The sequence below is a fragment of the Leptopilina heterotoma genome, unplaced genomic scaffold, assembly GCF_015476425.1.
Source record: "Leptopilina heterotoma isolate Lh14 unplaced genomic scaffold, ASM1547642v1 Lhet_275, whole genome shotgun sequence".
Classification (NCBI taxonomy): Eukaryota; Metazoa; Arthropoda; class Insecta; order Hymenoptera; family Figitidae; genus Leptopilina; species Leptopilina heterotoma.
In genome coordinates, this window is record NW_025110983.1 from 1,159,433 (window position 1) to 1,176,200 (window position 16,768).

General features: G+C 25.7%; 1 protein-coding gene across 2 annotated transcripts in view; it reads left to right on the forward strand.

Annotated features, from left to right (window-relative positions):
* LOC122503931 (protein sidekick) overlaps positions 1-16,768 on the forward strand; it is an 83,170-nt gene that overhangs the window by 36,549 nt on the left and 29,853 nt on the right. For both annotated transcript variants that reach the window (XM_043614704.1, XM_043614705.1), the window contains exon 2: positions 16,244-16,339. In XM_043614704.1, the coding sequence (XP_043470639.1) occupies positions 16,244-16,339 (96 nt within the window). The remainder of the gene's footprint in view (positions 1-16,243; positions 16,340-16,768) is intronic.

Below are 16,768 nucleotides of genomic sequence, written 5' to 3' on the forward strand. Positions count from 1 at the left end.
TAATAACCATTTTTTAAACTTAGTGGGGAAAATAAGAAAAAAATTAGAAAAATAATTGTTTTTTGAACCCTGGAGTTTAAAATGGCATTTTTTAACCCTAGGGACTGACAGCAATGAAGAAATTTAAGGAAAATTAAGTTAATAATAATAATTAATATTAGATGATAGTTGGTAATAAATAATTAATAGTAAACAATGTTACTAACATAAATAATTAATAAGAAATAATAATTCAGCAACTAATAAAAAATATTGCTTAAAAAATAAAAAAAATATTTTCTTTTTTTAAATTCCAGTAAAATGGAAACAATTTTTTTTCTCAATTTCATAATATATCAAAAGGGGAGATTAAATGCAAATGCAAAATTCGTGTATGTTTTTAAAAAGTATCATGCGGGGATTTAAAAAATATTTATTTTTAGAAGAAAAATAAAATGAGAGACGGCGACGACGACGACTATTCTAAACATATTATATATATATATATATATATATATATATATATATATATATATATATATAAGAAATCCTGTAGAGTGGATATTTTTTCCGGTCGGCCACGTGTTCTAGAAAATGTCTTTCGGAAATTATTGTCGTCGCCCTCTTTTTAAAAATGAGCTTCCGGATAACAGCTGCAAAAGTCAAAAAGAAAAAAAAATAGAAAAGGAAGGAAAAAATAGGGGTTGACGCCTGGCACAGGAAATAGTGGTACGACAATTGCAATTTTAGTGATAAATCTTATTAACAAAAAATGCAATTCATTGACTAATTTTTATTTTTATCGCTTCCTATGTTAATTTTTTTTCTCTCTAGCTACTTAAAAGGGAAAAAACATTTTCAATAAATTTTAAAAGAATTTCAATTTTTCAATATTTTGTATTTTTTATGGATTCTATCTGTTTTCTTATTTATTTTTATTAATATTTTCTTCTACTCTTATTGTTATTTATTAAACAATTATTTTTATTATTTACTTTTGTTATTATTATTATTATTATTATTATTTATTTATTTATTTATTTTTATTATTAATTTGTTTTTACTATATTAATAATTTTTATTGATAGTAGTTTTATAATAATAATTTTTATATTATTATTATAATTATTATTGTAGAAAATAAATAAATAAATAGGTAAAATAATAATTATTATTATAAATAATAACAAAACTGTCAATGATAATAAAAAATATAAAAAATATTGTTACTATTAAATTTATTTATTTACAAAAGAAACTAATAATTTAAATAATTTTTTTATCATTATTATTTGCAATAACTATTTATTATTATTGAATTCATTATTTTATTGAACTTTTTATGACATTACTGTGTATTTTTCTATACTTTTTACAATTACCCTTTAAAAAAAAAAAAAAAAAAAAATTAACGTTAATATTGTTAAAATTATTCATAATAATTTTTAATTTTAATATTATTGTCACAATCTTATTTAATATTTTTAATTAATTTTCTTGTCGACTTCATTTATTTTAACCGAGAATAATTTTGACACAAAAAAAATTTCTTTTTTAAATAATAATCTTTTCTTATTTTGTTAATACATTAAAAATTATACATATTTTATATATATATTTTTAGGCACAAAAAATCTATTAAAATTAATATTAAATTAAAATTAAAATTATAATATTAAAATTAATTTTGTCAAAAGAGATATTATTTTCTATTTTTTTAATTTAAAAGAAATTTTTTTTTTAATTGCATTTTTCCTCTCTTGAAATAATGTATTGCAAAAATATATTGAGCGCAAGATCGAGAGACGTCTTGTGTGTACATATATATAAATCAAAAGTTCAAGAGCGTAACGAAAAAGGAAGGAAAAAAATTTGCAAATTTTGCAATATACAGTAGTGAAGGAAAGTTTTAGAGCGCAAAATATACACGTGTCCGTTAAAAACTAATTCAATAACGTGAAATCTTTTGTTGGTTTCTCATTTAGAAAGCGAATTGAAGTTCTTATCTCAGCGGAAATTATGAAAGACATTGCGCGCTCCTGTCTTAACAGAATTTTTCTTTTTCACAAATTTTTTTTTTATTTCTCTCACATTTTTTTTCTTGTTATTATTTTTAAAACCAGTTTCTACAATATCAACACTTCCTATTGAAAAATTTAATAATACTAATTATAATCGTGACAAAATAGAAATAATAAAAAATATTAGAAAGAAAACAAAATAATAAAATATGTATTTTTTTTCCTTTTATCTCCTTTCTTTATTTGTATGCACAATGATGTATTACTTTAATTTTTAGTGCCTATAATGGTTTACCTTTGGCTGCATTTTTTTTTTTTTTGGTTCAAATAAAAAAAATTATAATATTAACAAAATAATAATAAAATATAAAAAATAATAAAATAATAATAATAAAAATAATAAGAATTAGAATAATAATAACGAAAATAATAAGGCTCGGTGAAACTAGCGACCCGCCGGCCGCCAGCCATCAGAAGAATACATAGGCGCCGACACACATAGTAGCGCGGTGGCCCTATACGGTTCAATAAACGCAAAAACAACGTACGCTAGCTATTACAGTTTATAGGAAAAAATTGCAATAGTCACATTTTAAAGAGCAATAATCTCCCTTTAATTTGTGACCAAGAAATAAAAATTTGGTAAAAAATTGATCGAGTTATGAATTTTCATGAAACTTTTTTTTCAATTTTTGTTTTTCTGATACGGGCGGGTGGGGACGCTGGCTATCAAAAATTTTTTAAAGACATTCTTACTAGTCCAATGACAAGAAGCATTAATCCCTCTTTAATTTGCGACCAAGAAACAAGAATTTGGTCGAAAATTGTTCGAGTTATGAATTTTTTTTGAACTTTTTTTCCAATTTCGTTTTTCTGATACGGACGGGTGGGGACGCTGGCTATCAAAAATTTTTTAAAGAAATTCTTATTAGTCCAATCACAAAAAGCTTTAATCCCTCTTCAATTTGCGACCAAGAAACAAGAATTTGGTCGAAAATTGTTCGAGTTATGAATTTTTTTGAACTTTTTTTCCAATTTCGTTTTTCTGATACGGGCGGGTGGGGACGCTGGCTATCAAAAATTTTTTATAGACATTCTTATTAGTCCAATGACAAGAAGCATCAATCCCTCATTAATTTGCGACCAAGAAACAAGAATTTGGTCGAAAATTGTTCGAGTTATGAATTTTTTTTGAACTTTTTTTCCAATTTCGTTTTTCTGATACGGGCGGGTGGGGACGCTGGCTATCAAAAATTTTTTAAAGAAATTCTTATTAGTCCAATCACAAAAAGCATTAATCCCTCATTAATTTGCGACCAAGAAACAAGAATTTGGTCAAAAATTGTTCGAGTTATGAATTTTTTTTGAACTTTTTTTCCAATTTCGTTTTTCTGATACGGGCGGGTGGGGACGCTGGCTATCAAAAATTTTTTATAGACATTCTTATTAGTCCAATGACAAGAAGCATCAATCCCTCATTAATTTGCGACCAAGAAACAAGAATTTGGTCGAAAATTGTTCGAGTTATGAATTTTTTTTGAACTTTTTTTCCAATTTCGTTTTTCTGATACGGACGGGTGGGGACGCTGGCTATCAAAAATTTTTTAAAGAAATTCTTATTAGTCCAATCACAAAAAGCTTTAATCCCTCTTCAATTTGCGACCAAGAAACAAGAATTTGGTCGAAAATTGTTCGAGTTATGAATTTTTTTGAACTTTTTTTCCAATTTCGTTTTTCTGATACGGGCGGGTGGGGACGCTGGCTATCAAAAATTTTTTAAAGAAATTCTTATTAGTCCAATCACAAAAAGCTTTAATCCCTCATTAATTTGCGACCAAGAAACAAGAATTTGGTCGAAAATTGTTCGAGTTATGAATTTTTTTTGAACTTTTTTTCCAATTTCGTTTTTCTGATACGGGCGGGTGGGGACGCTGGCTATCAAAAATTTTTTAAAGAAATTCTTATTAGTCCAATCACAAAAAGCTTTAATCCCTCTTCAATTTGCGACCAAGAAACAAGAATTTGGTCGAAAATTGTTCGAGTTATGAATTTTTTTGAACTTTTTTTCCAATTTCGTTTTTCTGATACGGGCGGGTGGGGACGCTGGCTATCAAAAATTTTTTAAAGAAATTCTTATTAGTCCAATGACAAGAAGCATCAATCCCTCATTAATTTGCGTCAAAGAAACAAGAATTTGGTCGAAAATTGTTCGAGTTATGAATTTTTTTTGAACTTTTTTTCCAATTTCGTTTTTCTGATACGGGCGGGTGGGGACGCTGGCTATCAAAAATTTTTTAAAGAAATTCTTATTAGTCCAATCACAAAAAGCATTAATCCCTCATTAATTTGCGACCAAGAAACAAGAATTTGGTCAAAAATTGTTCGAGTTATGAATTTTTTTGAACTTTTTTTCCAATTTCGTTTTTCTGATACGGGCGGGTGGGGACGCTGGCTATCAAAAATTTTTTATAGACATTCTTATTAGTCCAATGACAAGAAGCATCAATCCCTCATTAATTTGCGACCAAGAAACAAGAATTTGGTCGAAAATTGTTCGAGTTATGAATTTTTTTTGAACTTTTTTTCCAATTTCGTTTTTCTGATACGGACGGGTGGGGACGCTGGCTATCAAAAATTTTTTAAAGAAATTCTTATTAGTCCAATCACAAAAAGCTTTAATCCCTCTTCAATTTGCGACCAAGAAACAAGAATTTGGTCGAAAATTGTTCGAGTTATGAATTTTTTTGAACTTTTTTTCCAATTTCGTTTTTCTGATACGGGCGGGTGGGGACGCTGGCTATCAAAAATTTTTTAAAGAAATTCTTATTAGTCCAATCACAAAAAGCTTTAATCCCTCATTAATTTGCGACCAAGAAACAAGAATTTGGTCGAAAATTGTTCGAGTTATGAATTTTTTTTGAACTTTTTTTCCAATTTCGTTTTTCTGATACGGGCGGGTGGGGACGCTGGCTATCAAAAATTTTTTAAAGAAATTCTTATTAGTCCAATCACAAAAAGCTTTAATCCCTCTTCAATTTGCGACCAAGAAACAAGAATTTGGTCGAAAATTGTTCGAGTTATGAATTTTTTTGAACTTTTTTTCCAATTTCGTTTTTCTGATACGGGCGGGTGGGGACGCTGGCTATCAAAAATTTTTTAAAGAAATTCTTATTAGTCCAATGACAAGAAGCATCAATCCCTCATTAATTTGCGTCAAAGAAACAAGAATTTGGTCGAAAATTGTTCGAGTTATGAATTTTTTTTGAACTTTTTTTCCAATTTCGTTTTTCTGATACGGGCGGGTGGGGACGCTGGCTATCAAAAATTTTTTATAGACATTCTTATTAGTCCAATGACAAGAAGCATCAATCCCTCATTAATTTGCGACCAAGAAACAAGAATTTGGTCGAAAATTGTTCGAGTTATGAATTTTTTTTGAACTTTTTTTCCAATTTCGTTTTTCTGATACGGACGGGTGGGGACGCTGGCTATCAAAAATTTTTTAAAGAAATTCTTATTAGTCCAATCACAAAAAGCTTTAATCCCTCTTCAATTTGCGACCAAGAAACAAGAATTTGGTCGAAAATTGTTCGAGTTATGAATTTTTTTGAACTTTTTTTCCAATTTCGTTTTTCTGATACGGGCGGGTGGGGACGCTGGCTATCAAAAATTTTTTAAAGAAATTCTTATTAGTCCAATCACAAAAAGCTTTAATCCCTCATTAATTTGCGACCAAGAAACAAGAATTTGGTCGAAAATTGTTCGAGTTATGAATTTTTTTTGAACTTTTTTTCCAATTTCGTTTTTCTGATACGGGCGGGTGGGGACGCTGGCTATCAAAAATTTTTTAAAGAAATTCTTATTAGTCCAATCACAAAAAGCTTTAATCCCTCTTCAATTTGCGACCAAGAAACAAGAATTTGGTCGAAAATTGTTCGAGTTATGAATTTTTTTGAACTTTTTTTCCAATTTCGTTTTTCTGATACGGGCGGGTGGGGACGCTGGCTATCAAAAATTTTTTAAAGAAATTCTTATTAGTCCAATGACAAGAAGCATCAATCCCTCATTAATTTGCGTCAAAGAAACAAGAATTTGGTCGAAAATTGTTCGAGTTATGAATTTTTTTTGAACTTTTTTTCCAATTTCGTTTTTCTGATACGGGCGGGTGGGGACGCTGGCTATCAAAAATTTTTTAAAGAAATTCTTATTAGTCCAATCACAAAAAGCATTAATCCCTCATTAATTTGCGACCAAGAAACAAGAATTTGGTCAAAAATTGTTCGAGTTATGAATTTTTTTTGAACTTTTTTTCCAATTTCGTTTTTCTGATACGGGCGGGTGGGGACGCTGGCTATCAAAAATTTTTTATAGACATTCTTATTAGTCCAATGACAAGAAGCATCAATCCCTCATTAATTTGCGACCAAGAAACAAGAATTTGGTCGAAAATTGTTCGAGTTATGAATTTTTTTTGAACTTTTTTTCCAATTTCGTTTTTCTGATACGGACGGGTGGGGACGCTGGCTATCAAAAATTTTTTAAAGAAATTCTTATTAGTCCAATCACAAAAAGCTTTAATCCCTCTTCAATTTGCGACCAAGAAACAAGAATTTGGTCGAAAATTGTTCGAGTTATGAATTTTTTTGAACTTTTTTTCCAATTTCGTTTTTCTGATACGGGCGGGTGGGGACGCTGGCTATCAAAAATTTTTTAAAGAAATTCTTATTAGTCCAATGACAAGAAGCATTAATCTCTCATTAATTTGCGACCAAGAAACAAGAATTTGGTGGAAAATTGTTCGAGTTATGAATTTTTTTTGAACTTTTTTTCCAATTTCGTTTTTCTGATACGGGCGGGTGGGGACGCTGGCTATCAAAAATTTTTTAAAGAAATTCTTATTAGTCCAATCACAAAAAGCTTTAATCCCTCTTCAATTTGCGACCAAGAAACAAGAATTTGGTCGAAAATTGTTCGAGTTATGAATTTTTTTGAACTTTTTTTCCAATTTCGTTTTTCTGATACGGGCGGGTGGGGACGCTGGCTATCAAAAATTTTTTAAAGAAATTCTTATTAGTCCAATCACAAAAAGCTTTAATCCCTCTTCAATTTGCGACCAAGAAACAAGAATTTGGTCGAAAATTGTTCGAGTTATGAATTTTTTTGAACTTTTTTTCCAATTTCGTTTTTCTGATACGGGCGGGTGGGGACGCTGGCTATCAAAACTTTTTTAAAGAAATTCTTATTAGTCCAATGACAAGAAGCATCAATCCCTGATTAATTTGCGACCAAGAAACAAGAATTTGGTCGAAAATTGTTCGAGTTATGAATTTTTTTTGAACTTTTTTTCCAATTTCGTTTTTCTGATACGGGCGGGTGGGGACGCTGGCTATCAAAAATTTTTTAAAGAAATTCTTATTAGTCCAATCACAAAAAGCATTAATCCCTCTTCAATTTGCGACCAAGAAACAAGAATTTGGTCGAAAATTGTTCGAGTTATGAATTTTTTTTTTATCTTTTTTTCCAATTTTCGTTTCTTAACTCGAACAATTTTAGACCAAATTTTTATTTCTTGGTCACAAATTAAAGGGGGATTATTGCTCTTTAAAATGTTACTATTGCAATTTTTTTCGATAAACTATAATAGCTAGCGTACGTTGTTTTTGCGTTGATTAAACCGTATAGGGACACCGCGCTATTATGTGTGTCGGTGCCTGTGGATTCTTCTGATCGCTGGCGGCCGGCGGGTCACTAGTTTCATCGAGCCAAATAATAATAAAAATAAATATAATTTCAAGATACTATCAACAAAAACAGGAAAAACGCTTTTTGGGGTTGAAAATGAGCCATTTTCGCCCCTAGAGTCAGAAAGAAATTATTCCTTCCTCTAATTTTCTACTTTACTGCCTTCGGGGCTAAAAATTGTTATTTTAGCTCCTAAGGTTTAAAAAAATATATTTTTTTCCCTAAGTTTTTTTATTGTGCTTTCTAGATTTGAAAAAGATACATTTTAGTCCCTGGGGTTAAAAGAATTTTATTTTTGCCTAATTGTCTTTTTATTTTCCTGAGACCATGTTTGAAAATAGTCACATTAGGCCCTTGGGTTTGGAAAAATTTAATTTTACTCATAATTCTCTATTTATTTTGCTTACTAGATTTTAAAATTGTTCATTTTAGGCCCATATTAGTAATTAATTTTCAGTTTTTTTCTTTATTAATTCATTAATTTTCAATATTTTCTATTGATTTTGCTTCAGAATAGAAATTAGATGAAAAAAGTCTCTTACGTCAATTTAATAGGAATCATACTTTCCGAGTTATGGAAAATTTACTAATCGGTCGAAGCGCGGCGGCCGAATTTTTCGGTGATGTTTATTTTTATCATAACTCGAAAACTATTTGTCGAATCAATGTGCGTCAAGAGAGTTTTTTATTCAGTTTTTCAAGGGAAATTATTCTGCAAACTTTAAAGGTAAAATTTACTTTTGAAAATTAATAACCTCCGAAAAAATGTAGTTTCACAAACAGAAAAATAGTTATTGTAATTTATTTTATAAAGTTCGTAATAACTAGAGAACGTGGGAAATTATTTTAGAATTATTTTAAGTTCTTCGAACGATGTAAATTACGTTTTTAGAAAAAAAATATTTTTATTTTAATTAGTGATTTTCTGTTGATTTTGCTTTATGATTTTTTGGCTCAAAAAGTAAGTAACAAAAATTCTCTTAGGCGAAATTAATCGCAATAATACTTTTCGATTTATGAAAGATTTACTAATCGGTCGAAGCGCGGCGGCCGAATTTTTCGGTGATGTTTATTTTTATCATAACTCGAAAACTATTTGTCGAATCAAAGTGCGTCACGAGAGTTTTTTACTCAGTTTTTCAAGGAAAATCATTCTCTAAACTTGAAAAAAATAAATAAAATGAATAAATTTAAAAAAAATTAAATTTTAATAAAAATATGAACCAAAATTAAATAAAAAAAGAATTTTTTTTATAAAAAAATGTTTATTTTAAATATAATTTTAGTAAAACATAGTTTTAGTAAAATATAATTTTATTAAAATATAGTTTTAGTAAAATATAAGTTGAGTGAAATATAATTTTTAGTAAAAAAAAATATTGCTCTCGAAAAAAAAAATTTGTTTTCACTTAAAAAATATTTTTTTGATGAAAATAGAGGCAAATTTTTATTCACCGAGCGTTGAACCGTAAAGAGTTTCTTCAATCCCGCATTTTGAGCCTCCGGGGGGTAAATTCTGTATTCTAGTTTGAAAATTGAAAAAAAGAAGAAAAAAAAAGGGGAAAATGTAGAACTGTGATTACCGTGTTTTGAAAGGGACAGTGTCAATGTGAGAGTAATAGTTTTTCGTTGGTTGGATGAGCTTTAGAAAAGCGGAAGTTACTAAACTATTATTCAGATAAAGAGATTGCAATGGAGCGCGAGGTTGACCACCTGCAGACTGCAGAGATGCACTTTACAATACACACACTTACACATGAAACTAACACAACAGCTAGAAAAGCCAGTTGCGTTCAAAAAAAGGGACGCATTGCGGAATATCTTCGCCTCTCTCTAGTATTCGATGCAATATATTTTTTTTTCTCTCTCTTTTTTTTATTTTACTTGCATAGTATACATGCGCGCCTTTCTCTGATGTGAATTAAATTCAAAAGGAAAAGACGATTTCGTGTCTTATCTCGATCATCAACAATTCATTCAACACGTCTCAATTCGACGATTTTGTATTTAAATTCACTCTTGACTTTCCTCATCATCTTGAATAGGAGAAAAAAGAAAAGAGAAAAAAATTACTTCTTTTTACTATTGTGGAAGGAGTGTTATTTTTAGGGTGGTTCTATTATTGGATAGACGTTGTTCTATTGTAGAAGGACCTTTATTTTAGATAGTTTTCATGATTAGACATTTTTCCATTGTAGAAAAACCATTATTTTTAGGGAATTACCAAAAAAGGCTGTCCTATTGCAGAAGGATCTTTATTTTAGGAAGGTATCATAATTAGACATTTTTCCATTGTAGGAGAACCATTATTTTTAGGGAATTACAAAAAGGGGCCGTCCTATTGCAGAAGGACCTTTATATTAAGGAGGTTTCATAATTAAATACACATTTTCCTATTGCAGAAGGACCATTATGTAACAGTAGCATCTTCCCCCTGATAGTGTTGCGTATTTTTTGAACGGCCCCTTAAAGAGGAAAAAAATTGTTTTATAATAAACTAACTTTTTATTAATATCCTATTGCAGAAGGACTATTAAATTATATGTTTAATAAATAATTTCTTACAGAAGGAGAAAAACGGATTTTATTAATGACTGTGTTGGAAAATTTTATAAATAACTGTCTTTCCCTTATTAAAGTTATTTTAACAAAAATTGTTATTAAAAGAAGAAAATATTTTTAGTTTTTTTTAAACTATTTATATTTGCAACTAGATTCAAGAACTTTTAAGATATTTTTAACTAATTAAAAAATTTGCTTAATTGTATTTTTTCACAAATTAAAAATTTACTTTTTTGTATTTTTTAACTAATTAAAAATTTAGTAAATTATATTTTTATATAATTAAATGTGTTTAATTATAATATGTAATATAAATTATTATTTATATAATTAATTTATCATTCTTATGTAATAATTAACAAAATTTATAATTAGTTTAAAATAGATTTTTTAAAAAAGTAGATGAAAATATAATTAACAAAATTTACAATTAATTAAAAATATCTAATTAGGTGAAAATTTAATTAAGTACATTTCTAATTAGTCGAACGTATAATTAAGTAAATTTTTAACTGCCGAAAAATTTACCTAATAAAATATTTTTTTGTAATTAAAAAATTAACTTAATTACATTTTAAACTAATGAAATATTTTTAGTTTCATTTTAAACAAATTATAATAATTTAATTTGTTATAATTTAGTTATTTATTTAATTTCATTTTTAACTAATCATAATAATTATAATTTCTTGAAAATGAAACTAAAAATATTTCATTAATGTAAATTAGTGTAACATTTATATATTTTACATATTTTGTCCTATTGCAGAAGGACCATTACTGTTAGGGTAGTTTCATAATTGGACTGACGTTGTCCTATTGCAGAAGGGCCGTTACAAATATAATTATTATATTTTTTAATATAATTGACACTGATTATTAAATAATAATAATAATTATATTAATAATAATTTAAATTATAATTTAAAAATAATATATGTATAATAAAAAAATATATATAATAAAAATAAAAAATTATAAAATATGTAAAATAAAAAAATTAAAACACTCTGTAAATAGAAAATTAAAAATAATAATTTTAGTTTGTTTGCTTCTTGAGTGTTTAGGAAGAGATAAAAATGGAAAAAGGAGAAGAAAGGGGGGGGGGAGAGGGAACTTGAACGGTGAGCAGGTTTTGAGCAATGTCTCGGGTACACGCCCTATATATATGTATATACCTACCATGCTTATTAACCCTCTTCGAGTCTTCCTTTGGTGAATTTCAAGCCATATACATGTATAAACACGTATGCAAGAACAAAAGTGTGTGGAGTGATACCAAAATGGTATCTTCACCACTCGAGATGAAAATCTCGCTTGCTATCGTTTTTCTCGTTCCGAATGATTGCATCCGCCATTATATATATACATCCAATTCCACTTTACACTTTCATAAATCTTCAATGGAATTTATATTATGATTTTCTTTTTTTTCGAATCCAGAGAGTAATTATAAGTTGATAGGAAAGTTATTTTTATATTTTAACTATCTCTGTTTATCGATGAAAAAAAAGTAATTTGTTTTAGAGTTATTCTATAATTGGATTTATGTTATTATATTGTAGAAGGACCATTACTTTTGGTAGTGGATTTTCGTAATGGTAACCACCAATTGGATAATCGTAATTCTATTGTAGAAGAACCGTTACTTTCAGGGTGGTTCCATAATTAAATGGACGTGGTTATATTGTAGAGGGACCATTACTTTTAAGGTAGTCCAGTAATTTTTACCCGTTACCCCATTGTAGAAGAACCGTTACTTTTAGAGTAGTTCCATAATTAGGACGTTGTCATATTGCAGAAGTACCATTAGTTTTAGGGTGGTTCACATTGGAATTAATGCACTATTGTAAAAGCACCATTCGTTGTAGGGTTCTTTCACAATTTCATTAACATTTTTCTACTGTAGACGCGGCATTTCTTTAAGGTGCTTTCAAAGTGGGATTGCTTTCTTAATTTTAATTTAATTAATTTAATTATTAACTAATTAATTATTTTACTAATTATTTTTATTAATTATTAATTGTTAATTAATTATAATCATAATTTTTTATAAAATTAGATTTTAATTGTTACTTATATTAAATTAGTTATAAACAAAGAAATTATTAATTAAAATTAATTAAAAATAGAATCTCATGTATTATTTATAATTATTATTTATAATTATTATTGAATAACAAAATTAGAAAAATCCGTTTGAAAAAGTAAATAAAATTCTTTAGCTAATAATTCTTTTTTCTTTCTCTGTAAATAAAAATTTTTTTTCCAAAAAAAATTTTTTAAAATTAAAGAAAATACTTTTCTTAAAAGTGAAACGAAGTCGGATAACGGAATTCAATTGAGAGCAAGTTTAGTTATTACATAATAAGCTTCTTCTTCATTATCACTCAAGCATGGGCCCTTACGTTAGTTATTTATACACTACAATTTTATCTTCTTTTCTTATATATGTGTACATGTTATTTCTATTCTCTATATAATCTAATGTTTGCTTTTTTAAGAGTTTTTTCTCTCTTTTTTTGCTTTATGAGCAAATTATTATCCTATATCACGTAACTTAATTTACTTTCGCCTTAAAATACTCGTACTTTTGGAATTTAATTTTAATGACTATTAAAAAAAAATTCTTCACGCGCACGTAATTTGCAATCAACACTATTAATTAGGGAGTAAAGAATTTTTTCAAAAAAAGTGTTAAATATAATTATTTAAATAATTGTTGGTGGTAAACATAATAATTACAAAACTAATTAAAACAATATGTAATAATAATAATGATTATTATTATTATATATAAAACATATTATAATATTATTTTGGATTTTTTTAATTATTTTTATGAGGCCCCATTTTTATTATTATTATTTTTATTATTATTTTTATTTTTATTATTATTATTATTATATTATTTTTATTATTGTTATTATTATATTATTATTAATATTTATATGTGCAAATAATTTTACATTTCTAGTTTCTGAATATTTATTATTTTTTATTTTTTAATTATTGTTGATACATTAATAGAAATTAAATGTTTAATAAATATTTTCTTTTAGAAGCAAGAAAACGGTTTTTATTAATAACTGTGTTGGAAAATTTAATAAATAACTTTCCCTTAAAGTTATTTTAACAAAATTTGTCATTAAAAAAAATAACATATTTTTAGTTTGTTTAAAACTATTTATATTTTATATTTGCAACCAGATCCAAGAATTCTTAAGATATTTTTAACTAATTATAAATTTAGTTTTATATTTTTAACTGATTATAAATCTCCATATAAATTTTTAGTAATTATAAATTTGGTTAATAATATTTTCATTTTGTTATTTTTTAAATTATTTTATACTAAAATTAGTTATAAACTTAGGTAATTACATTTGAAATTTTACTACTTATTTCTAATTAGTTTTGTACTGATTAAAAATTTAGTAAATTATAATTATAATTTGGAATATATAAATTATTATATAATTAATTCGTAATTGTAATGTAATTGACAATATTTATAATTAGTTTAGGATAAATTAAAAATTTAAAAGAAGTTAAAAATAAATTACAAATATATAATTGGGTGAAAAGATAATTATGTAAATTTTTAATTAGTTGCAAATATTATTATAGGTAAATTTTTAATTAGTTAAAAATATAATTAAGTACATTTTTAATTAGTCGGAAATATAATTAAGTAAATTTTTAATCATCTGAAAATTTACCTAATAAAATATTTTTGATTAATTTTAAAAATTAACTTTATTACATTTTCCACTAATTAAATATTTTTAGTTTCATTTCCAACTGATTAAAAAATTAACTTGATTACATTTTCCACTAATTAAATATTTTTAGTTTCGTTTTAAATATTTTTAGTTTCATATTCAACTAATTAAAAAATCAACTTGATTACATTTTCCACTAATTAAATATTTTTAGTTTCATTTCCAACAAATTTTATACATATTCGAATTATTTTTAAAAATTATTTATTTACTAAACAAATACAATTTTTTTCTCTCTTTTATTCATTTATAAAAAAATTTACAATCTTTGACGTATTTATTTCTATAAAAAAAAATATTTCTAAATAAAATATTTCGAAATTTTTTTTTTTTAATTTAATTGAACCAATTTTCAAAATGAATCATCCAAATAAAAGGAAATGCGGAAATTGCATTTATATATATGCCTATAGCGTGTAATGTAATAGAGTACCCCGGATGCTGACTGATTCTTTACGCCTCGAGAATTATTTTCAATGGTGAAATAACAAATAAAAAAAAGCCCTGTGTATGTATTTTTTTCGCTATATAATCTTGTTAATGATTTTAACAGAAAACTCTCCTCTTGATTATTTGTCGGTAACGCTTCGTTGATATCGGAATGATAAATCTTTTGTTTACCATGTGACCTACTCTATTTACGTTCTTTGATGAAAAATTTTTCAGAAAATAGGGTCAATACCCTTCTTATATAAGATTATCTTCACTTTACAATTTTTTCTTAATTTATTTATTGATTTTTCCTCTTTTAAATTTAATTTTTTACTTATTTTATACCTTCAAACTATTTTAAAAAAATTTTTTTAAATTAATAAAATTAAAAAAAAAAAAAATTTTTAAACCACTCAGGCGTTTAAGACTTTATTATAGAAAATTTATAAATAAAAAAGAGAAAAAAATTGTATTTATTGTAAAATGTAATTAATATAAAGTTAATAATTATAATAATAATTATTTATTATTAAAATAAATTATTATTATGTTTATAATATTTATAATTAATTATATTTATTTATAATCAATATATATTATAATATAATATATATTATAATATAATGTATATTATATTATAATAATTATTATATTCATAATAATTATAATAATTATAATAATGTTAATGTTAAAATTATTATAATATTATATAATTGAAATAAATTAATAATATTATAAAATATACTATTGCTAAATAAATTATAATAGATTTATTCTAATTTATTTATTGAAAAAAATAATTAAAATTATAAAAATACCGAAGTACCTATATTATTTAAAAAATTTAATTGAATTCGATTTCTTTTTATTGAATCAAACTTTTTTAAAATTTTCATTCTCTATAATTATTTAGTAGAAAAATATTACATTATTTTAATACACTCATTGTTTAGAGGTAATCAATTATTGAAAATAATGAATGCAACTTTGATAAATATTTATACACACACACAAGTTATAAAGAAAAGAAGAGGAGAAAAATTGATGCAAGGAGGATAATTTTTTTTTTTTTTTTTTTTTTAATGGGATGACCATGGGATTTTAGTGGAATGATTAGGTCTCGAATGCCATACACTGAGTCATTGCTATTAAATGCACAAGGTATATAGTATACATATATAAAAATATGGTGAACCGAAAGGATAAAGATGAAAAGAATGTGAACAGCCGGATACCGAAGGGGGGAGTAGGTCGTTACACATCAGCGTAAAACGACGCTACCTTTCTTGCCACAAAACAGTTTCAGTTTTAAAAAAGAAATTCCCTTTTTTTGCTTTTTTAAAAATGAGAAAAAATTTTGTTTTTAAATCTTTTTTAAATTTTGAATAAAATAAAATAATTTTTTAATAATTTGAAATATAAATAATAGAAATGTTAATTAATTATTTATTTTTTTTAAATATATTTTTGTCGTTGTTTATAAATTTATTTTTATTATTTTATTGTAAAATTTTTTTAAAAATATTTTGTTTATAAATATATGTTTTTAACCCTTCGTTTGGTTAGAAATATGATGGGAATTTTTTCTCCCTGAAATTAAAATTAATTTTGAATTTTAAAACATTTTTTGTTTAATTAATATATTAAATAATAATTTTACTTATTTTTTATTTTATATAATAATTATGTATTTTATTAAATAATTTTTATTTTATGTTTCAGAGTCGCTCCAAGAGCCACGCTTTGTAACTCATCCATCTAGTAGTGGAAAATTTAGTCCTGAAAATCGAACAAAAATTTTACAGTGCCAAGCAAGGGGTGAGTTTTTTTACAGTTAAAAAAAATTTTCACGATTATTTATTAATTTAAATTAATTAATTAATTAATTTTTAATTCATAGAATTATTAATAAATAATAAATTTTTGATTAATAAAATTATTAATAATTGATTTAATAAAAATAATTTTTGAATGAGTTATGAATTTTTACCCTCAAAATTAAACTGTAATTTATAATCGCGTGAATTTTTGTCGCGGATGAAATTTAAAAAGGAAAAAAATTTGAGAAGTATGAGAGTCGCGTAGCATATTTTCTCACAAAAAAAAAGAATTTTTCGAAAGCCCTTCGGGGAATATTCATTGTCCACGTGAAATATCGTATGGCAAGCGGATAAGGTGGTGGCCAGGCGAAGCCTCATTCGTGCCGGTAACTTGATATCGTGACCCTATAGTAATAGCGTTAGATCA